This window comes from Trametes versicolor, assembly GCF_000271585.1.
Source record: "Trametes versicolor FP-101664 SS1 unplaced genomic scaffold TRAVEscaffold_14, whole genome shotgun sequence".
NCBI classification, from domain to species: Eukaryota; Fungi; Basidiomycota; class Agaricomycetes; order Polyporales; family Polyporaceae; genus Trametes; species Trametes versicolor.
Window position 1 is genome coordinate 351,147 of NW_007360334.1, and position 23,360 is coordinate 374,506.

At 58.5% G+C, this 23,360-nt stretch overlaps 4 protein-coding genes across 4 annotated transcripts; 1 reads left to right on the plus strand and 3 right to left on the minus strand.

Moving 5' to 3' along the window:
- Positions 1–212: 212 nt before the first annotated feature.
- On the plus strand, positions 213–648 carry TRAVEDRAFT_136039 (uncharacterized protein; the record flags this gene model as incomplete). Its single annotated transcript, XM_008046601.1, has 2 exons — positions 213–345; positions 407–648. Coding segments are annotated over 2 exons (375 nt in total), but the record flags the coding sequence as incomplete, so codon positions are not given.
- A 570-nt stretch (positions 649–1,218) lies between these two features.
- TRAVEDRAFT_53674 (uncharacterized protein) lies at positions 1,219–2,025 on the minus strand (the record flags this gene model as incomplete). Its single annotated transcript, XM_008046602.1, has 4 exons — positions 1,219–1,605; positions 1,665–1,785; positions 1,839–1,887; positions 1,938–2,025. 4 exons carry the CDS (start codon positions 2,023–2,025, stop codon positions 1,219–1,221), a joined length of 645 nt encoding a protein of 214 aa, XP_008044793.1.
- An 886-nt stretch (positions 2,026–2,911) lies between these two features.
- TRAVEDRAFT_24525 (uncharacterized protein) lies at positions 2,912–19,487 on the minus strand (the record flags this gene model as incomplete). Its single annotated transcript, XM_008046456.1, has 29 exons — positions 2,912–3,303; positions 3,358–4,636; positions 4,696–5,139; positions 5,204–6,131; positions 6,211–6,474; positions 6,714–7,150; positions 7,210–7,675; positions 7,740–8,588; positions 8,952–9,057; positions 9,197–9,593; positions 9,646–10,545; positions 10,600–10,743; positions 10,892–10,915; positions 10,953–11,522; positions 11,583–11,953; positions 12,018–12,621; positions 12,672–12,963; positions 13,156–13,192; positions 13,346–13,738; positions 13,795–14,968; positions 15,024–16,040; positions 16,094–16,237; positions 16,575–17,141; positions 17,198–17,586; positions 17,648–18,500; positions 18,559–18,594; positions 18,647–18,847; positions 18,900–19,167; positions 19,234–19,487. The coding sequence occupies 29 exons, from the start codon at positions 19,485–19,487 to the stop codon at positions 2,912–2,914; spliced, it is 13,800 nt and encodes a 4,599-aa protein (XP_008044647.1).
- Positions 19,488–21,009: 1,522 nt separating this feature from the next.
- TRAVEDRAFT_53678 (uncharacterized protein) lies at positions 21,010–21,755 on the minus strand (the record flags this gene model as incomplete). Its single annotated transcript, XM_008046603.1, has 4 exons — positions 21,010–21,059; positions 21,110–21,178; positions 21,260–21,542; positions 21,591–21,755. The coding sequence occupies 4 exons, from the start codon at positions 21,753–21,755 to the stop codon at positions 21,010–21,012; spliced, it is 567 nt and encodes a 188-aa protein (XP_008044794.1).
- Between the last annotated feature and the right edge of the window lie 1,605 nt (positions 21,756–23,360).

Sequence of the window (23,360 nt, forward strand, 5' to 3'; positions counted from 1 at the left end):
CGCGCGCGCGCGTCCGCGTCCGCGAGCGGCTCCGCTGGCTCTACGTCATCGCGTGCAGGTGCCACGGGTCGCCACAGCGCACAGCGCGCATCGCGTCTGGTACGTCCTGGTATCCCTTTGACGGTTGTTGATGTAATACTTACTTGCTTATACAGCCATCGTCGCAGTCCCTCTTCGCCTCCATCTCGAGCCGGAACCGCGCGCCCCAGCAAGACGAGCTCGAGACCTACCTCGAGGCTCCCCCGCTGTCCTCCGTTGAGGATCCCCTCCAGTACTGGAACCTTATGTTGAACACATCAAACTCGGCGCTGGCCCGGATGGCCATTGACTTCTTGACTGCACAAGGTAAGCCTGCGTCGTCGTTGATCTGTTTCCTTCTATGCTGACTATGACCTCTATTGTATAGCCACTTCAACAGACTCAGAGCGGTCATTCTCCCGGGGCAGGCTTACGGTCTCGCGTCTCCGCCACTCTCTCAGTGATGAGTCGGTGCGTACCGGGACCGTTCTCGGCTCGTGGAGTGATATCCCCGAGCTGGTTCCCGAGGCGGAGGTCGTCTCCCTTCTCACGGAGAAGTCTCGCAAGACGGGCGGCTCGCGGGCGGCTACCCTTCCCGCGCCTGCGGTGGAGGTCATCGAGATCGAGTAGAGTCCCTACGCTATAGTGCCATGTATCCCTTATATTCTGTTAATGCAATCACCCCCGCTCTTTGTCTGTAACCTTGCTTGTGTGTATGTGGGCCTTCCTTATGCTTGTGTCAATGTGTGGCCTTGAAAAATCGCGTTTTTGTGTGGTTTGTTAACTTAGAATCTTTAATCAATTATATATTTCTCGGATACGGATCTCTTAGCAGGTTGACCCGTAGGTTGTAGGTTCGGATCCGCGGATCCAGCTCATTTCACAGATCATACCCGTGCAGCTCTAGGTTCAAGTGGTCGACCTGCGTAAACCCGTAGGTTCGGGTCCGGATAACCTGTAGGTTGATCCGTGTTCAGCCTTATAGAAGCGCGAATGAGAAGAGCCCAGTGGTGGTCATTTGGGGTCGAAGGGCTCCAGGCGAGGTTGGTTTGGGCAGTAATTGGGACACCTTGCACGTCGCGCTCGAGGATCGGCGGTGCACCTAGACAACACTCGTGAAACCACCGCTCACAGCGGGAGCACCACCGGAGTGAGTCCTCGTCGGGAGTGTAGATACGCGAGTGTGGAGCGATGCAGCCGTCACGGCAGATCGGCGTATACTCCTGCACGGACGTTGATCAGTCGTGCGAGAACGAGAGGCAGGCCACCTACCATCCCCAGAACGAAGTGGCTTAGGGGGCTCTGGTCACGCGTGTATCTCATCGAGTGCAATACGATGTTGTGTCTCCAGAATACGTGGCCGGGAGGGAGGATTGGAAGCATTCCCACGCCGGTGTCATAGAAGTCGACAGTATCGATTTTTCGAACGACCGATTTGGCGTTAAGGATCAACGACGAACTGGTGGCGACGAGTTCGAGCTTGCCGACGGAGGAGATAACTTGCCAGTGCATCTCGTTCTCGTCCCGGCGAAACTGGCGGGCATTCAAGGAATTCCGCCCAAAGAGCAGATTGCCTTCTATGTACGTCTGTACGCCCGAGGACCTATCAGCCGGCGAGCGCGGCCAGGCAATGTGCGAGGACGTACGGTGTTGATGTCCGATGGCGTGCGATAGCCAATCCTGGTGACGAGGATGCACGTCATGGATGTGGCGTCCGTGAGGGCGGCTGCCTCAGTGCGCCCGACGCCGCCGGACGCAATCTGCATGCTGACGATTGAAAGGGAGTGAATAGCTGCGTATGTGCATCAGGCAGGACGTACATGTAGCCGACGGCTACGACAAGTTGTTCGTTGGTCTGCGGAAACGTGACTGTAAATGAAGTCAGATTGCAGGTTACACAGGGAGGTGCGCACACGCACTAGTGCAGTGAGGAACGATGAATTTGTTCTCAAATATGTCCCGGTCCCCCGCAGGCCCTCGCCCTCGAACAGCGTAAACACCGGTCATCGCAGGCGAAGGGCGGCGTGCAAGAAGGGCGCAAAGAGCTAACAGGCAACACTTGCTAGAGGAAAATAAGGGAGCAGACCAGGGGAAGAGGTATCGGTGAGGAGCAAATTGCGCTGAGGGTTGAAGACGCAAATATTTGATCTATGAAGCTTAATGGCACCGCAGCTCATGAGCGCGGCATTCCAAATATGGTTACACGGTAATCCAGAGCAGAACGCACGGATGCTCTAAATAAATTCATGGCAGACAAAGCGCGCGCCACGAGAGGAATCACAGTTAGAGACGTTGGGCGCACCGCGCGCCGCTGCCGGGCGGAAGAGCTGTGACGCTGTTGAGAAAGCAGATTTTACATGTTTCTCTCTGCAGGTTGTAGGCCGTAGAAACAGCCGCTCGGCCATGTGCAAATACTCGCTATAACTGTCACTCATTGAGTCGACGAGCGTTAGCGGCGATAAATCAACCCAACAACACGTCGTCTCTGGCGGAAAATGTGCGTGTCATGCAGAAGTGTGTCTGACGGCGGAAGGTGTTCGCCCAAGCCAGCGCAATGCCTGGCGGACTTGCAGCTTCCAGAGCTGCGGCCCTAACCAGAGCATCAAAGTTCGTCTGGCAGCACACGCGCGGCGGCCGCGAGGCAGTCCGTCAGAGACCGCGTTATCTCTGACGGACATCGCAGCGACAGAGACGGGGGCGGCTCTGTCGCGCGTGTGTTCACCTGTCGAATCATCGTAACGGTAGGTCAAACAGCGAGGGAACGCTGACGGCCATGTCTCAGCTGCGGTGCAGGGACGCAACATTTGTCTCAATTCGAATTAATGTATATACTGTAAAGTTAATGACGGTGACGAGGCGAAATACTAGCGGTGGTTGTAATGTAAAGATATCGTTAACGTGTGCGATTGCGTCGGGGGGGACGGTCGTTCTCATCATCATCGTCGTCGTCCGCATGGTGACGGCGACGCTTGTTAGCGACCGTGTGTGGGAGGGACATGGAGGAGGAGGAACGAGAGCCAGAGGCAGACCTTCCCGCAGACGCGAGGAGATCACCCTTGTCGATGAGCTGCTGAGCTCCATGCAGGCCGAAGATCTCCACGACGAGGTTGTACGTGCCGTCCTGCGTCAACATCCGGTGCTTGATGTGCTTGAGCCATGCCCTAAGGCTCTCATCGGGCAGGATTTCGAATGCCTTCCCGTACTTGGGCGCATGAAGGATAGAACGACCCTTCCCGGATGCGATGCCGAGGCGCACCAGGTTGACCGGCTGCAGTCCCTTGTGAGCTGCATGATGAATACTGTTAGCCAGATGCCTCCACACGGAGCAGTCGGACGCACTATGCTTCTTCGTCCAGCCATCCCCGAGCTTGCCGTCGTTGTCCTCCAGGTATGGGTACAAGGGCGAGTTGCGGTCGATCCAGGCGAGAAGATAGATCGAGCACACTGTGTAGTACTGGCCTTGATTGTGCAACCCCTTGACATCCTTTCGAGCGACCCATGGGAGCGTCCGAACGAGCTCGATGACGGCGGCGTAGTCCTTGATCTTCGCAGAGTCCAGCGCACTGCGAACGGAGCTCATGATAGGCAGGGTATTGGAGGTGGGGATGAAGACATCGGGAATCTTCTTTGACATGAGATAGGCGAGGACGAGCGCGAGTTGACATTGCCAGTCGCTGATGGACGTCTTGAAGCGCTGCTCCGCCCACTGGTATGTGGCGATGACTATGTCGCTGGCGTTGGAGATGACGTTGTCGGGAAGTGCCCAATCGATAGGCAAGCGTGTGCGCTGGAACAGAGTGTGGTATGACTCGACATTGACGTGGCTGAGCTTCCAAGGCCCGTTGACGGCGGCGGCGACTAGGGCTTGACTGCCCTGTGCGAGTGCGAACTCGGCGTCCTCGCGAGGTGTGCGCATGGCTCGCTGTCCAGGATCGTCGAAAAGAGCGGGTTCACTGAGATATTTCCACGAGAAGATGGACGGCTGACGAGACGGGTTTTGGCCGTTGACGCCAGGACGGGCGTCTGGAATGAAGTGGATCTCGTGGGCGTTTATCGAGTGGACGAAGGCCGCCTGAATGAGCTCTTCCTTTCTGCCGTCGCTCACCTGAGCACCGAGACGTATCTTCGCCTCAGAGATGACGGTAGAAAGAACGGGATAGCAGGTGCCCTTTCCCCAGAGAGGTGCGCGCACAGAGCGTCGTGTCTTCGCGGTGCCCATGTTATAGAGAGAGCGGGCGAAGTCGGCGGCGGAGGATTTGGAATTGGCGGACAACGGAAGGCCGCGGGGGATGTCGCCTTCGGTCTCTGATAGCATGCGAGTGAGGTGGAGAAGATTTGCGCCACGTATTCCGTCGTACGCGAGGGGTCGATCGGCGTTGCCCTGCCACTGCTTGAACTCCGTGCGACGAATCTTCGCCCAAGCGTCTCCAGCTTCGATAAACGGGTCGTTGAACGCGTAGAACTGCAGCTCGATGAGATCCCGCGTGTCCGCGATGTACGCCTTGATCGCGATGTCGGCTAGGAGACGGAGCTCATGCGTGCCGACCCCAACACCTTGGAGGTCGGTGATGCGCAGGGACGCGATGGAGGTCTTCACGAAGAACTGGGTGATGTACGCCTGTGGGTGTTCCCGGTCAGAAAAAAGCGGCCATTGATCACTGAACGCGTGGAGCTCACCTGAAAATGGTGCTCGCCATAGGTAAGCTCTTGGGAGCGCTTGGACGACACAAGTGGCATCTTGGACATAGGATCGCATGGCCAATCCCGCAGGTCGATCTCCGGCGTGGACTGCTGAGCGCCGACGAGATGGAGAGCTTGCCAGAGCATCGGAAAACCGGTCTCCTTGATCGCGAGGCCGATCCAGGTGAGGTCCGTGAGCTGACGAGGAAAGACGCACGCGGCGCCGCAGAAGCAGAAGTTCTTGAGGCGTTCAAGGAGACCTATGAGCTCCAGGTACTGGTGCTCTGGCTGAAGAGGCAGACCAGCCGCGACAACGCCTGCCCCTAACGGCGGGTTACAGGCTGGGGAGCTCTTGAGGATGTCGACGATGCGACTCTGCCATGTCTCCTCCATCAGGGCTGTGACGCTGTAGCAGGCCCAAATGTAGACTTCGGGAAATATCTGTGGGCGCATGACACATCACATCAGCGATCGTATTATTACCGGCAGAAAGACAGAAACTCACATTGGCAATCAGGGCCACAGTACGCTCCTGCAGCGGATCCACAACGTCGGCGTGGTCACCCAACCGGATGATGGGCTTCACAACGTCGAGGTAGAAGCGGTCCCCGGAGCGAAGCTCAGGCTTCATGGAAAGGAGGTCGTGCATGATGACGATTTCGTGGCGCTGGTACGTGTAGTCGGCTGATGTGATCTGCTCAGCAAGACGTTCGTGGGGGAGCTGGTGTCGAGATCGGCGAAACAACTTGCGACTTGTGTCCTTGGCCTTTGGCGTCGTCGCCCACGCACCAGCCACCGTGCCGGTGAGGATGCCGTTCTGCGCGATGTGCGTCTTAGCGTCGTCGCGCATATTGTGAGATATGGTGTTGTAACATTGCGACTTGACGGCCGTCAGGCACTGTCGGCCGCCACCGGTGACACGGAGAGACCGCTCTAGCTTGCGAAGAAGGGGGAGGAGGGGCTTCATGATTCCCCGCGCCTGCCACTGCCCGTAGGTACCGCTAAAGAAATGGGGGTAGCGGTCGAATGAGGTGTCGGTGTCGAGAGAAGCGGCGGACGGAAAGAAGTGGGCGTGGTTGAACTCGTCGTCGCTCGCGCCGGCGTGGTAGTCATCAGCGCCATGGAGCTCGAACGCGGGGTCGTCGTCAACAGGGCGGTGAGTGCCGCGAAAGAGATCCTGTGTTCGCGTGAGGTCTTGGTAGAGGGCGCAGTAACTGACGCCTTCGGGGGGCTCGAACGCGAGACGACGATGGGCGCGGACACCGTGCTTGTCGTAAATAGGGATCTCCCTTCCGGCAGCGTCCACGACGGGCAGTGCAATGAGGTCTTCCAGTGTGAGTCTTGTGTGACCATGTGGAGTGGAGTAGACGGCGTGATGTGTGTTCAGAATGGTCTGAGGGGGAATGTCCTCCCAGTGTCCGACCGGGAATGCGCTAATGGCGAGGGTAGGGGCATATATCAGCAGAGGACGATGTCTGTCTCCGACACCGGTGCAGGTTGGACGGTACGTACGTGTAATGAAACGCGTAGGCCAAGGACATCCGGGCGACCTTCGAGTAGTCCGTCTGCCTGTTCCAGAAGTGACGTTCGTCGTCGCTGGCGCCGATCAGGGTGTTCTGGCCGTACTGGATGGTGACTGCGAGAACGCGAGAAGCTTTGAAGATGCCGTTGCGGTATGAGCGTGGAGCGAGCTCAAGCCACGATGAATAATGCTCCCTAATAGCGTCAGAGAGCTTCTTGTACTGCTCGAGCCGCATCTCGAGAGGTCCCTTGGTACTAGAACGGTAGAGCGTAAGCAAACGTAGTCGGCGCAGCGTTAAACCGGGCGACAGAGAGCAGATCAGCTCTGGCGCTGAGCCCTCCCGGTACAAGTAGGGGAGGGAAAATCGCTGCAACAGGTGAATGCCGGCAACAGAGATGCAGTAGTGTCTGACGCTTGCCGCAGCGCGCGGCAGAGAGACAGGGCGCTCTGACGCCGCGGGTGCAGAGAAGAAGGTCGAAACCGGAAGACTCACATAATGTTTGTCGCATCGTTGAAGAGGTCGGCATCATCGACATTTGGGTACTTCGGCGAGATAATGTGGGCCCCGAAACCGGTCTTCGCGAGCATCCACGAGATCATGGCCAGTAGGATGCGACTGTCCCGCGGAGACATGCGCGCGTACTCGGTAGAGGGCTTGAAACCGTGAGGAACGGGACAGCCGATGTCTTCCATCGGTGCCATGACCAACCAGACGTGGTCGCCAGCGTTCGTTACACCGAAGTACGCGATCCTGCCCTCGACAGGCATTCCAATAGGAAGACGGTCGCCTCGGAAGTCCCAATTGCGGCGATCGGGGCGAAGTGTGAATCTCCAGTTCGGGTCGTGAGCAGCACCAGGGACACCCAAGTTCGGAAGAATCATGGCGATTCCGGGTTCCGCCGCGACCATCTGCTTATAGTCGAGTCGAACCTGTCGTTCCAGAAAAAGGTCAGCACCGGTTGGCCCGCGTTCGGGGGTAATACACGTACCTCCTGCCTCTCCCACGCCAGGTTAGGGTCGTCCGACGGGATGATGTACGCGCGGTCGATCTTGAGCCGGTTCTTGGAATGTAGGAGGCGGATGGCTGCGCGCGTGTTGTTCGTGCTGTGCCAGTGGTAGAGCTGCGAGAGGTATACCGTCTTGACCGGCAGGGAGTCGTACTGACGTCGGCTTTCAGCTGCAGAAAGGGGCACCCTGGAGATGCCGGTCGTGAGCTCTTCCTGCGACATCGCATCCTCGACTTCAAGGGTCGGTGGGACCGCCCTCTGCTCGTAGTCGAGAGCGTCGATGAGGTTGGCCTCTGGGTCGTAGAAAGCGGTAAGCCCGAGCGCGTTTCTGTTTCCGTCCCCGTTGTTGCTGTGTCCTGAGTCCGACGCCTCCTCATCACCGTCTCTGCCATCATCCAGCTCGTCAACCACCTCGCGCGTACTGAAGTTGGACCAGCGGTCAGAGGATCTAATGAGAAATGTACGAAGGTCAGCGGAAGCTTAAGACGTCACATGCGAGCTGTATCGCTCACCGGTGTTCCTCGTACCACCTGTTTGGCTCATCTATGGACGGAGAGCGGGGTGCATTCGGAGCGAAGAGCATGGCGAAGGTCGCAGGAGAGCCGGGAGCGTTGATGACAGGGGACATTGGCGCAGGAGTGGAGAACCGGGCGTCGTTATCCCGTGAGGAGGAGGATGAACGGTCGTCCAAGCCACGGGGAACGAAGAGGGGCTCATTGAGAATGCGAGACTCCTCTTCGGGCAGGTGCACAGGCGTAAAGAGCCGGGAGGGGTGTCTGGCACCAGCGGGGGTTGGGCGCCCGTAGATGTCACCATCAGCTTCGAATGTGTCGTCGTATGCCCTGCCGTCGTAGTCAACGTCAAAGTCGAGTGCATTCCTAACAGGTTCTTCTAGCTGATGATTGGGGGGGCGGGACTGGAGAGATCGCTCTGTGGGCAGCCGCAGAGGAGGTCGTCGTGCAATACACCGCGGAGGAGGGAGGGGTGGGTGTGAGGAACGGTCATCAGGCTCGTCCTCCTCCTCGTCGGAGAAGACTCGACGACGGAGGCCGCTGAACTGGCCGCCTTCAGAGTCGTTGGTGGGGGCTAAGTAGATGCTATCGTGTGAGCGGTGGGCTGAGTGGAACTCGCCAGCGTCGTCGGAGTCGTAGTCTGTCTGTGACATGGTGCAAGGGGAAAAAAAGCAGCAGATGGAGAGAATGTGGAGGATTGACCTATATGCAGCTCCTCGCCCGGCTATGTCTGCGTGATTGGGGGCCTGGCGCGACGGCAGCGCAGAGACGGCGACCTCAGACTGCCGGCGCAAGCCTGGCGGGATGGTAGCGATCAATTTGGCACTCCCCTTTCGGCCGTGTGCGCGACTAAAAGCGCGGAGTATGGATCGAAACAGACTAAAACTCTGAAGCTGTGGCTGTGGGCGGGTGAAGTCTAACCTAACAGCGACGATTGATGATCTCGCGAGGGCGCGAGCCTCCACGTTTTGAATGCACGCGACCCCGGATGGCGGAGCCATTCCAGTGACGAGACATAAGTACAATGGTAAGAGGCATATGGCGTACATGAGTGTGGTTGGAGCATTGCAGTGATAAAGAGAACGCAAAGCTAATGAGCGGGAAGCGAGGAAGAGGAGCGCACTACGGCGCGGCAGGGAGTGTGGGCACACATCGCCGCTGAAATGAGACCGGGACGGGATACAAAAACTACGGCAGATCATAGTGTCACACCCAAGCGCGGCGGCCCCATGATGCTTGAGATGGATCTTGAGCGCATAAACGACCGCAATATCTAACGGCAACAGCCGCGCACCGCCCGCCGCTATCTGCCCGCAGACTGAGAGTACCAAGACAGAGGTGTTGATGCTTCAGCTACGAAGCCGCGGACGGCGCTGACTGAGGCGCGGTCTCCGACCCTGCACCACGTAATGAGCGAAGAGGGCGCAGTTAAGAATTTGCGAGCGACGCGGACATACCGGGTGGCGCGACGTCTGGCGCAATTAGGCTGATTGTCGGTTCCGCACAGGTTGCAACGTCCTCCGGCCTATGCAACAGGCTATCTTGGGGCAGCCAATCAGGCGCGGAGGGAAAGGCTAGGCCACCACGGAGGACTGTGTGGCTCTGGGGCCCAGTTTGGTCGTTCCTGGACGTGCGCTCGCGGACGGCGCGATCAAAAAGCGCGAAGGAGTCTGGGTCTCTTGCAGCGTACTCCTCTACTGTACGATACGCACGTCGGTCCGCAACACCATCAATGGCCAGAACGTGTGCTTGCGGCACAGAAGTGAGGGCGGGACGGGGCATAACCCAGGGGCGTCCGGTGGACTCCGGGTGCGCCTCACGGTACACGATGCGGTTAGCATTAAAATCGATCGCCTGCGTCATGATTGCGTGAGACGAGGGTAGAACAATGACGTCGCGACCTCACCTCAAGAAGTGCGTTGAGCGCGTTTGCTACACGGCTATCCAGCTCTTGTGGAGCCCCCGGCGCGGCCAACGTGGACGTCATGTGTCCGACGTGAACGACGAGTCCCTCCATCTCGCGTCGATACACCTCTGCCTGCGCATGCTCCAGGGGCTGCTCGTCCACAGGTCCGAGGGGCTGAAGGGGCTGTTCAGGAGCGGCGATCGCGGACTGCGGCTGAGAATCAGAGTCCGGCGGTTGGGAAATGTCGCGGATGTCGACGTCGGCGAGAAGATGGAGTATTGCGTCATCCCAGTTTTCCCAGCGGTATGCCTGCGGGTCCGCGAGAGGTGGACGTGAAAGTGTCGTGAGGAAGTCAAAGAAACGAGCCCGGAGCTGTCGCGGGGCGGGATGCAACCATATGGCGCGTCCCCAGGTTGTTTGAATCTTGAACAGCGAGTGAAGGTGAAAAACAAGGCCGCGTGTCTGCGACGGTGTTGCACGATTCACATGGTGGTGCCACGCGGTGTCTGTCAGGCGCAGCGCACGAAGGCAGGGATGCGCCGCGAGCGCGTCGGAAGATATTAGCTCAAACGCCACGGGGTGTCGCACATAGAGCTCCGGGTTGATGCGGTCGAAGTCGCCCCTGCCTGACTGGCCTGAAAGAGGTGGCAACACGTCGAGGAGTGCCATTGCCGTTGTGGAGATCGTCTCGGTCAGCTCCGGGCTGCACCCTGCTGGATAGAGGTCTGGAAGGGGACTGATCATCTCCGGATGGCCTGGGCGGATGGCTTGTTGGCCAAAGTGCATAAGGGTGCTCGCCGACTGCCTGAGAAAGGCATCGGCGTGCGTGAGGTCAGATGTGCTCACGACCTCGTTGACGGCTTTGAAGAGATCGAGGTTTGAGAGGACAAAATTACACAACTGTGAGCGCGCGTTGAGCAAAATCATGGCGGTGTGTGTCACGACACAATTTACCTCGGACGGAATCGCGTCGACCTCGCTCTCCGGAAACCTTCCTGAGCCCTGTAAGAGCACAACCAGATAGTGGGTGAAATCGCGGTAGTGCCGGTCGTTGTCGTAAACGACCGCATCGGCACGAGGGTCGAGCAACCTTGCAAGCTACGATGAGAGTCAGCCGGGCGCACAAGAATTGGTGATAACAAGGGAGACAGTATGTGAGAGCTGCCGGTGCAACTTGATGGCCGCCGGAGAGGGTTTAGGGTCCGATGGCCGCCAGAGACGGCGCAGGGTCTGATGGGCAACGGACCTGCCGTCGTCTCTGGCGCGCGAGCTAGTAATATTAAACGATAGGAATGCGGACAACTCACCCAGCGAACGGCGACGGAGATGTCGGAAAAGAGGTAGGCATGTTGACGCAGAAAAGAGACTGTTGGGAGCGGGAGGTTGATAGCGAAGCCGTCGTGCGCTATGCGCTGCATCCAGCGTAGCTTGTTGATCGCGTACGAGCTGGCCTGAACCTCGGCCGCACTCAAGCCAGCGTGCCTCGAGAGTGTCCATGTGTTGTCGCAGACCGAGACAAGGGACCGGTTGTAGGAGCGCATGCAGGCGTTCCAAGCTGGCGTCCCAATGGGTGGAGGAGGCTTCTCAGTGAGGAAACAGCCCCGGTAGAGGGTGTCGATCTTTTCCAGGAGGCCGTGCTCCCAGATGGCACTGACGTGCTCCCCGCCTTCTAGAGCCTCCATCATGTACGACCTGTAGCGCGCCTTGATGTCCTGCTCGCGCCCAGGGTCATCGGCGAGCCCTCCCGCACTCTTGACCTTCAGGAAGTTGCGCAGGACTTTATTGGTCTCTTCGCGGTCTTCAAATGAGACGAACGACGTCGTGCGAGCGCAAAAGTTCATTCGTTGAAGTCCGTCTAGCACCGCGTGCGCCCACATCTGTTTGAACCGATTATGTCAACGTGAGCAAAGGAAGGAGCCAAGACGCGCAAGGCTTACAAATCCATACACCCGATTGAGATTGTCACAAACGACCTTCCATAGCCCAGGCCTCTCTGAGAAGCGGTAGTAGGGGTACACGGCGAACGCCCTTAGAAATGCAACTGCAGCTGGCGATGTCAACAGCTTCTCGAATGCGTTGCGGTCGCGCTCCGACTCGTCCGCATGTATCGAGGGAAGGGCGATGTGGTCAGCCCATGCCGGACTACCGACGTCAGGTGCAACTTTGCGTGGGTGCATGGCGATCCAGAGCTCAAGGTGCTCCTGAGTCCGACTCAGCGACGTGAAGACGCGATAATTGAGCGACATGGTGGACCACTTTGGTTCGTGGTTGTCGGAGAGCTCCTTGGCCAGTTCCGGGGATACCTTCCCTGCGATTGGCGGCGGAAACGTTCAGGACAGAGAAAAGCAGACCGCGCAACCGAACCAACTCACAGATGTCGTAGAGGCGGGTGACCCACAGACCCGATCTGGTTGCAGCGTGTCGAAGAGTGGACTTGTGGGCCTCAAGGGTCTGGATGACGGCTGGGGAAGCGGTAGAGGGGTCCCGCTGGAGCTGTTCTAGGGCGGCGTCCACCTTTTGAAGGCGGATATCGAAGTATTTTGCATATAGCCGGCAGGCCCGGCGGCGCTTGTTCCCATTGAAGAAGAGCACACGAGATTGGGGCATGGCCTGGATGTTGAGTTGAATTGTAGGCAAGGTAACGAGCCCTGAGATATCGGTGGCCATGGACCCATCCTTGAGCCAGGAACGATCGATGGCGGCGTCCAAGGGGAACGCCCAGTGCCTTCGCCCGACCTTCTTGAAATCACTGGCCATCACAGCGACATCGTTCTGGTCAGGCTCCCCGAGGGTGCCATACACGCTCCACGCCGCCTGCGCGAGAAACGTCGGGTCGTTCAGATCGACCAGTGCGCAGCCAATGAACGCCTTTGCCCGCAAGTTGTAGAGTTCATGGCCTGTTTGGTCGTCGGTAGGTGCCGGCACTCCGAGCTCCGCGAGCAGGGAGCGCAGAGCGCGCTCGCGCTCCAAATCCTCCTAGACAGTACATCAAGCTGGGATAGGAAGAGGATGAGAAGTGAGCGCACCTGCACGACTGGTCCGGGGACTCCGATCACGCTATCCGCGGTAGACGCTTGCGAGGTGGATATGGAGATTGAGGGCAGAGACACAAGGGCAGCCAGCGGCTCGGGTGATGTTGGCGGGAGCTGAGCAAGTAAGGTTTTCGCTGGTGTGGGTGTCGGAGAGTCTGGAGGGGAGGGAATGTGATCGCGCGTGGTGGGTGACCAATCGACCAGATCGTCAGAGCGGTAATCCCAAGGTCCGCGCGCAGGGGGCATCGGAATGTCGCTGTCGTCGTCGACGAGCATGACGAGGACGCTGACACAAGCGAAAGATACAGAGTGGTAGAGGGGATCAGGAGCAACAGTCCAGGTGCGTGCAAACAGAGCTGCAGAGCGAGTGCAAGACACACGTCGCCCGCATGTTTTGGGCATGTTCGGACACCGCCGCACTGACAATAGCATCCGACGACGGGCGTCAGAGACAGCGCCATCTCTGTCGCTCACTCACAGAAGCGTAGCAGTAAGCAGGCTCAGACACAGGTTTGCTCGGACGCGCAAGACAAATACATATCATTGTTCTTTAATATGGTCGTACACAAACGGAAGAACGTCGTATCGTACAGGAGCGGAATATGTCAATAGTGCAGCGGGGAAACATTGGCGGAGAGGAGAACGTGGTCGAACGACTCAGCGCGAACCCCCGGCTTTGCGCGTTCCGTACACCTTCGCGGGCGGAAGCACCTTCGCAGACGGGTGACTGCCCTGACCTGCAGGGCGGCGTGATGACTGCATATTGAGGTTTACTGCCTGCTCCATGGTTGTGACCCTGCGTTGTGGCGCGGGGAGAGCAGAGGTGGAAGCGATGGGGGACCCGCCAAAGGGATCTTCCCCGTCGTTCTCCTGGTACTGAACACTCTTGCCGGCCTTCCTTTGCTTCGACGGCCGTGGCGCCTGGCTGGGAGAGGTGACGGTGGTGGCGCGAGGGCGCTTCCCCGGCGCCGGGGCGTTCACAAACACACCCTCGAACCTCTGGGTCGGCATGTGCGGCTGATTGTCATTTTCAGCCGCCACAAGGTCGAGCGCCTGAGTCGCTGCGGGTGCAAGCGTTAGGGTGCGAACAAGACGGCAAAATGCGCAAAGAACCTACTCCAGTCGTCTGCGGCCGCTTCGTTCCTCGCTGAAGAACGCCTCTGAACTGGCGGAGCGACGGAAGAAGCCTGCACCATGGTCTTCGACCTTGTGCTGTTGGCGGGGGCTGTTTGCGCAGAGGCAGGATCCTCATGGACGTCATCTGTGGGCTTGCGCGCGGGCTGGCGACGCGCAGCGGCACCGGGCTGTGCGGGTTTCTTTGGAGGGGCGGGGACATCGTCCTCTTCCTGGTCGTCGGCAGGAGGATCTGGGGCGCGACGCGCGCCTGCAGCACGGGCAGGAGCGGTTTGCGAGCGCTGCACAGGGATCGGCAGGTCGTCGTCTGACAGATGGACGGGGACGGTCTTAGCGCGCTGCGCATTCGCCGCATTCCTCTTCAGCGGAACCGGGGGCGGCGAATCGTCAACAGACGGAAGGGGGGTAGCCCTGGAGAGCTGCGTTCCACGTTTCTGTGGGATGGGGATGTTACTGTCGACCGGCGGAACTCTCTGGCGCTGAGCCATCGCTGCCTTTACTGGGGCGCGCGGGATGTCACCCGGTTGCTGCCCGGCGACGTCTTTCATCTTCCCTTTGCCTTGAGGATTGACTGGGCGGGCCTTGGGCTTAGGGCGGGGAGCCTCCGCATCGCCCTGAACGACGTGGCGCACCGGCGGGCGCTGAGCTCGCCGCTGCGGAGCGGGCTGAGCTCGCCGCCGTGGAGCGGGGTGAGGTTGCCGCTGCTGAGCGCGCACCTGTTGGCGAGCGGGAGCGGGGGTGGACTCGTCGTTGTTGTCGTCGTCGAATTGAAGCAGCGAGTCATCATCTTCGTCGTCCTCCAACTTGACTACAACGACGGGGTCGCCCTTGGCGGACACCTGCCAGGCGAGGTCTTGCGGAAGCCAGGCTCGAGCACAGTCGAAGCGTTCTCCGCCGACGACCTCTACTGTTGACGGATAGGGCACCTTGCCTTGCTTCAACGTCTTCACCTCATCAAGAAACTGCGCGTGGGCGTCGGGAAGCGCGTGGGCAAAATCGGGGAGGGTGAGGAATGCGTTGTCATCGGAAATGCCGACAAGCGGCGGAGCGTCTAGGGAATGCGCAAAGGGGGCTTCGGGAAGCACCCACGGCGCCTCAGCTTTGGAGTCGCCGATCGCGTAGCGGTGCTCGAGACGATTGACATTGAAGTGCAGGGCCTGAGAGCGGGTAGAGGTGAGGGTTGATAAGGACGCGCACAGAAAACATACGTACACCGACTAGGTGATTGAGGCATGCGACGACGTAGGAGTCAACACCCTTGGGTTGGAGCGGGGCAGCTGACGCACAAGACATGCGCTTGACGAGCGAGACGAGGCGCGAGACTTCCTGCGTGTACTTCAGGCGACGCGTCTGCGCGTCGACCACACCTGTCATTCCAAGGAAGATGATGTCGTCGGTGGGGTCGACGGGCTCAGTATCCGCGCCAAGAGCCGTGCCTTTAGCACCGCGTGTGCGACGGCCGTGTTTGACGACGTGAATAGGAACGTCCGGTGCGGACAAGATCGCCTTCTCGCCGGCGGCAATGAGCTCCGGATCGAACGGGTCAAAGTTCTCCATCCCGGAGAGCCTGTCGAGGAGGTCCTCGTCCCAGTTCTTCCACAGAAGGCGCTTCCGTGGGTTCTGCGGGTCGGGCGCGGTGTACTGCGTGAGGAAGCTGAACAGACGAGCGCGCAGAACGTTGACGACGGGAGACATGTACAGGGGTTGCCCCCAGCCGCTGAGGACGTCGACGATGACATGGAGATGCAGAGCGATCGCCAGGGCCCACTTGGGCTTGTTGCCGGCGGCCTGGTCGTTGGCGCACCATCGCGGGTCTGTCAACCTGAGCGCGTCGCAGAAAGGAAACGCTCCTCTGACTGTTGGGGGAATCGCGTCGTATGCGACCGGCTTCGCACGTTTCTGGGGGACGTCGCCCACAAGACGGGCCTGAACCTCGGCCTCGAGCATGTCGATGAGGGGATCCTTCTTCTTGCTAGGCAAGCAAGAGACGATGGGCGCCTTTGCCTTGTTCAGATACTTCTCGAGGTTGATGTTCCATCCCTTGCTGTAGAGGTTGCGAAAGTCGGTTGGAACGGGCTGAGCGACGCCGCGGTTGGCGATTTCCACACCGAGGACGCGGTACGAGTTCGGAGAGAAGCTGAAGATCCCGTCGGCACGCGCGAGATGAACCCAGACGATATCCTCGACCGCCTTCAGCAGCTGGTAGTTTTTGATAAAGAACGACCACAGCTGTGACAGAAAAGTGTCAGCGCGTTTGCGGGCAAGAAGAGGAACGAACGTACCGGCACAGAAATGTCGTACCCTTCCTTCTGGGGGAACAGCTTCGGATCGCGTAGGAGGAACAGAATATAATGAGTGTAATCGATGTATCCTCTGCCGACCTGACGAGCGACTGCATCGACGTGTGGGTCAAGGGTGCGCGCGACCTGTGGGGTATGTGATAAGTAAGGGTGAAGCGCAACGGGGCGACGGGCACACATCGGGCTTCGTCGCTCGCGATGTGCGGCAGAGACAGAGCCATCTCTGACGCACAGACCGCGGCGGTAGCGTGCATAGTACACGACGCGCATTAAAACTGATTGCGTCTCTGGCGTCATGTGCATGAGCGAACGAGCAGGCCTGAGCCTGCGGGTCGTCTGTCGCCATCTCAGTCCGCCAAAGCGCATGTCGTCTCTGGCGCTGTGGAGGTCCGCCCCAGACACCTTACCTTCTAGCGCAGTTGGGGCGGCATTGAAAAAAAATTCAAGGAGTGAGTGGACTCACGTGGCGGATAGCGTACTCGACGTTTTCCAGACGCGCATACAGGTCGTTCGCAAACGTCTTGGTTGGCAGGGGGATGTTGAGGTTCAGGCCCGCCTTGCACAGGCGGCGGCAGACGACAAACTTGTCGATGGCGTATTGCGCGACCTCCGCAAGGGCACTCCCGCTCTCCGTGAAGAGAGGCAGCGACCAGGCATTGATGCACGTGTTGGCCACCTTTGTGTTGTACACGAGCATTGCCTTGTCCCACTCCGCGGTACCCATCCTGGCCATCACAGGTGCGACGTGATCCTGGTAGATCTTGTCGATCTTCTGCATGAGTTCCCGTGGCCAGATGCCGGGGACGAGAACACCGGTCGTAGCAGCCACATGGCAGACCTTCTGGAACCTCGCCTTCACCTTGATCTTCTTCTCCTTGTCCCAGCTCGGGTCGCCGCCGCGCTCGACGAGGAGGAAGTAGTCGCGCATGAGCTCGCCGAAAGGACCTGGGTCCTTCCACGTACCGAAGGTGCTCGTGCGCGCAATGAAGTCCATCTGCCCGATGCCGCTGAGAATGCAATCGTGCCACATCTGCAAGTTGAATGTGAGCAACAGATCGTCGCAGAAGAGATGCGCAAGGTACATACATATCCGATAGTCTGGATGTCGGTCTTCGCCCTCGACGCCGGCATGAGGAACGTCTTGAGCTGTGTGTGCGTGAACAGGCCTTCGCCGCGGTAGTAGTCGTAGGTGATAAGACGGCTGAGGAAGGTGAATGCGATAGGAGAGCACAGGATCCACACGGCGGCCTGGCCCTTCCTCTCATTGTGCGCGATGGTGGGTTGCACGATCAGGTTGCGCCACTCCGGGCTGTCGATCGCGGGGACCGGTTCGCCGGGGTTGGTAACTTTCCACTCCTGAACACGCTGCTGCACACCGCGCATCCAGGTGAAGAGCCGCTCCTCCACGCGCATCTTCTCCTCCTGCAGCTCGTTGTTCTCAGACAGCTTGTAGGCGAGCTCGTCCGACGTTTGCTCTGCAACGACGTGAGACGTCAGCCGCACCGCAAACACCTGCGCAAACTGGCATATACGTACTGATATCCGATATCCGTACCATCCAATACCCCGCGTTGTCCCGCTCCTGCAACGACTCGCTGCGAAGCTCCATCAGCGCGGCCATCAGCTTGTCCGATATCTTCTTCCCCGTCTCCTCCGCTTCAGCGAGCTGGCTGTCGAGGTCCTTGATGACCTTGTCCGCTGCTAACCACACGGCGATACACGCGTGCTTGCGGTGCGAGCCGCTGAAGAACGTGATTGTGTGGTCCCCCATCTTCTCGGGCTTGAGTTTGAGGATGGGGATGGATTCCAGGCTCCCGATCTCTTGGACCATCGAGTCGGGCTCGATCCAATCGAGGTCGAGTGCGGCCTCCAGAGGAAAGTCCCAGTGGCGCTTGCCCGCCGTCTTGAAGTCGGTTGCGAGCCCGAGGACGGTGTCTTGGTTCGGAACGCGACCGTTGAACTCCCCCCATTTCGCGCGCTTCAAGAACTCGGAGTCGCACAGGTTGACGATGGCGTAACCACGGAACGCACGCTGTCGCTCCTGGTAGATCTTCTTATCCGCTGGTGTGATGCCGGTGCCACGCAGAGGCGGCCCCGCACCCTTCAGCCGTGCGATGATCTCCTCCTCGTCGAGATCAGAGTCGAAGATGGACACGAGAGGACCACGGTCCTCGTCCTGGTCGTCGTCGGGGTTTCCACCTCTCCTGCGCGGTGCTCTCAGAAGAAGCTTGTCGGCAAGCGCCTGGGCGTCTTCTCCGAATTGATCTGGGCCATCTCCGATCGCGTCGTAGAGCATCCTGACGCTACGCGCCATGGGCTTGTCAGCGTCAGGTAGGAGCCTGCCCTCATCGGCGACGTTGTACTTGAAGACATCGACCATCGCGTTCGTCTGGGACGGGCCCCGTGCACGGTCAGCATACGGAAGGGAAATCAGATGAGCCACTCACAAAGCTGGGAGGCAAGTACGGGCCCTGGGGCTCGTCCTGGGGAAGGAGGTTAGCGAGGACACACGAGACATGCTCCGACAGAACGTACCATGTCTTGGTCCTCGGGGTCAACGTCCATCGCATTGTCCGGAGCGAGTTGCTTCTTCGACTTTCCAGAGTGGCGCCTGGGGGACTCGTCGCCCTCCTCCAAGTCTTCGTCTACCTCGACTGCGCGCTGTTTGCCCTTGTTCCGGGTGGGCTGGACTGGAGGGTCATCGTCACCTCCATCGTCAGCGCTGAGGTGATCGTCCTGTAAACAGCAGTTAACAAAGTGTTCTGTGAAAGAGACACGCTCTGCTCACGTCGTACGCATATTGATCGTCCGAGTACCTGTGGGAGTCTTGATACATCGACGCTAACAGAAGTGCGTCGGTCTCTTCGGCCTCATCGCTGTTGTACACGTCCTCGTCCTCAGGGTCGTTGAACTCATCATCCTGAGGAGGCCCTGCGTCGTCCTCGACATCTCCCTCTTCTTCGTCCTCAACGGTGGCCCGTGACCAACCCTTCTTCGGTGGCAGCGGGAGGTCGTCGTCGTCCTCGACGGCTTGCTGTTGACGGCGTCGGGATGTACTGTGGGGTGGTGGGGCACGTTGCCATCAGGAGAGCATGAGGGTGCGCGAGGTTATTGGGACTGACCTGCGATCGGGAGGGTTCGGAGCCTCGTCCGATGCGTACTCTTCACCGCCGTCCTCGTCGGGGACAACGTGAGCGAACGCGATGGTGTTCCTTTTCGGGCGTGGAGGCGGGGCCGGGACATCTTCGTAGCTGGGGTCGTCGATCTGTGCAGCGGCACGAGATGACGACGCCCTCTGCGCAGGTTGGGATACGTGCTGAGGGGGGAGTTTCTTGGGATTGCCGGACTTCTGGCCGGTCTGCTGCGTGCGCGCCATCGGAGAACAGGACCAGTGAGGGAATGGAGGGCAAGAAAGTGGGCGGGAGCGAGACAGCAGAGGGTGAGCGGGCGCGCGGAGTCTCGCATAGATATGGTGTCCGTGCTGCGAGCAATCAACTCGATCAGCTCACAACATGCGCGATCCGCCCGGATCTGCTCGCCGCACGTTGAAGTCGTGGGCTGGAACAGATGCGAGCGCGATATGCGCACCGAGGAAGCCACACAGCGACCTCTCATGATCAGCCCCTGGCGATATCGACTGAATCCACGCACCTATATCCGAGGTCGGAGATTGCACAGAAGGTTGTGCACGTCCCGGGTGCATTCCGAATGGAGGGGCGAAGGCGGGACAGAGACAGAGACAGAGACAGCTCTGGCGCCGGCGCTAAAAATCCGCAACACCGCGCCAGACACAGCGGTAGCTTTGGCGCTCCAACACTGCGCCAGAGACGTTGTCGCCTCTGATGCCCGGGTATCGCGTCCGTCTGCGCCATTGAGATGGCAGCGGTTGGTATGGCGCGTGAACTTTGCGCAATACTCCTCTGTTGTATTCGGCCCGGGACGTATCTCGGCCTTTTTAAGAAGGTGCCGCCGTGAGTGTCATGCACACTCGCGGCACACACACGGGTATCCGCGGGCGCGGCTGACCGGACGCACTCCCGCGAGCTGTGTCTGCGCGAGGCTGAAGAGCCCCCGGACACGTTGTGCATGCGCGTCCGGGCTGGTGCGCGCGAACACGTCTAGGCTGCACATTGTGCCCCGTCGCTGGCGCATTGTGCAAAATCCACTAAGCAGGAGCAGCGCGTAGACTGGAGAACAAGTACGTACCAAAATGTAAATACGTATGGAGTGCGTAGACATGATCGTAGCGCACACGACATCGTTCTGCGGAGATCTGAACATGTCGCCGTTGTCTGTTGTACGACGCGCACGTTGTGGTGCTCGACTCGCTGTACACGAGATAATCTGTGCTCAATAAACGTCAGAAACTCAATTGGAAGCATATCGTACAGGAAATAGCTGACTGCCTGGACCGCACGCCCACCACGCCGATCGTAGGAGATCCCGCTCAGCCATGCGCGTGTACCTGCTGTGGGTACTGTCCATGCGCCGTGTCCCTCCGCCGCACCTCCTGCTGATGTTTTACGATACATACTCTACATGTCAAATACTCAGTAGTTAGCTTTGAATAATAAGTTGTACATACCGATCAACTCTGTCATGCCGACGCCGTGTTTGTGCCCGTCTCTGCGCTGTTTCTCCTCTGCCTGAAAAGAAGTCACTCTTGCAAACTATGGAGTCCTGTACGGTGTTACGGCTGTTCATCAATTCAGTAGCTATAGTACATGGACGAGATCGTGCGCATAAACAAGACGGGACGAGAAAAGGATACACAACCCAATCTATGCACATGTCAGCGCTGGAAGGTTCGGAGATGTGTATACAGATGTGCTAGACCGCGCGCCGTCTGTGAAAGACATCGTGCGCGGAGACGTACCGCCCTTCATCTGCTCGTCTGCCTACCCCTGTGCCAGGTCGTCGGCAGCGCTGTCGTTCCAGTCGCCTGTCTCTGCAGCGAGTTCAGCATTTAACATCGTTCAGTGTGTGTCAAGCACTCACCTGAGTAGCGGCCGCAGTACCCATCGCACACAACGGGGGATCTCCATCCCGCATCGCACGCGTTCTCGTCTGGACTGTATTCGCGGGTGCGTGCGCGAGTCGTGAGCATGGAACTCCTGAAGGCGCTGCAGAGGGCCGCAACGTCCGTACCTGATATCTGTCGAATGCGCTGCCTGTCCGCAAGTACGGGGCCTACGGTCGTGACGCCTGCGGTCCCGTGCGCCGCGGGTGCTGCGCCAATTGTGCGGCCGTACAATGGGCGCAGGTTTGCATGCCCGTGCGTGGTGTCGATCCCAATGTCGGGGAGAGTGGGGCCGACTGACGAGGGGAACGATATGTAGCCCAAGAGCATGGGAGACGCGGGGGTGGTTGATTTCCTATTGAGGTGAAGACGGTCTATAGTCGCAGTCCCGGCGGCGCTACTCTCTTGCACCTAAAGCAAGTCAGTCGCGAACGCTGCATGACGGATGGCGGAGCTTACCTCAGCGCTGTCTAGCACCCCTTCCAGATCCCACTCCTCCTCGTCCGAGTCGCATACGGTCTCAAGGTCCGGTAGGTCATCCCTTTCCGAGACGACGTGGGCTTCGGTGGGGCTTTGGAGTGTTTGTTGCTCGCCTTGAACGAGCGTATGGAGCTCGATAGCCATTCTGAGGCAGAGGACGTCAATGGAGACCCAGAGGGTGGAATGAGTGGCGAGACCGGTGGGAGAGATGAGGGCAGAAGGCAGGTGCGAGAGACTGTAAGACGCGGAGACCCGCATGTCCGCAAATAGAGTCCGCCATGCCGCATTCGCGAGTCCGTCCGGGGTCCGGGGGCCGGGCCGATAAAACAGAGTTCGTGCGCACTGCGTGCACGTGGCTGCTCGGGAACTGCCCCATGAACAACAGCGCCAGAGGTGGCGCTGTCTCTGACGGACGTGCGCACACTTGCTGTGTATCTAGAACTCACATTAATCTTGCTGGCTGATTGCCCTAACATATCAGAGACAGACCTCGTGCTGTCTCTGGCGGACTGGCGCACCGTGAGTGAGTGCCCGACACCGCTTTCGGTCCGGCCCAGCGTACAAACGGAGACAGAGCTTGCGCTGTCTCTGGCGCACTTGCGCACACTGCTGGATCCTCGGAGAAAATAAAGTTAAATGTCATTCGCGCGGTCAGCTGCCTACCATGCGAGGAGACAGAGCTTGCAGTGTCTCTGGCGCACATGTACATACTTTGTGATCAGCCGCCGCTTTATTTTTTTGACATTACCGATCGTGCTCGATACCATTTCGTTATGGGCGGGCACCAGAGACGACAGTATCTCTGTTTCCAAATAGGCGCCCGTGCGCATTGCACAGTGCGCCGCACAGACTTCTAAATACATCTCTGGCGCAGAATAGGCGCCCACACGCCAAAGTGCCCGCTGCTAGTGCGATTAACAGAGTTAGACTTTCGCATAAGTGGATTCATATTCCTTGATGTCTAAGGTATCCATAAATCTACTCAAAACAGCCACTTTGGCCCAGAAATGCAAAGTCTACCTCAGGTCTAACCCTAAGGGGCCCATTCGTTCGCCCTATATATTAACAAACACCACACTCCTCCCTTCCTTCTCCTTAACTCCCCTTAAAACACCATAGCTTACACTCCTCACTACTCCTTAACCCTCCTCAGCCCTCAAAAAACTCGCCCATTAACCCCTACTACACTATGCCCTACTTCCACTTAACCCTCTTTCCAGCATGCACCCTTGCTCTGCCTTAACTTCCCTTAAATTCCTTAAAAACTCGCCCACTCTCCATCTTAACACTATAGCTTACTGCCTTATACACCTATAGTTTCTCCTGAACACTCCCTAGTTCATAATCTGAATATCCTACATATACTTATAGACAGGCAAGGTTGGTCACAATATTATATAATCTGTCACTCTTTGTGACCTAAGTTGCCTGCCAGGCAAGGTCAGTCACAAGATGATATAATCTGGTCACACTATGACCTAGTTACATCAGCTGCCCACATCAAGATATCATGTCATTGATCTATGTATCTAGGGTCAGGGTTGATAAGGGGGGACCTCAAATGCTTAGATAACCAGGCTGGATCACATTGTGATGTCATTGATCTAGCTAGGGTCAGGGTTGATAGGGGGAGCCCTCAATTGATTATGTCAGCCTGCCTGCCAGATTACTACACAATATAGTAGGCTCATATTCACTGAACCAGACCAGATATATTTATGAGACAACTTGCACATTGTAGCCATGCTC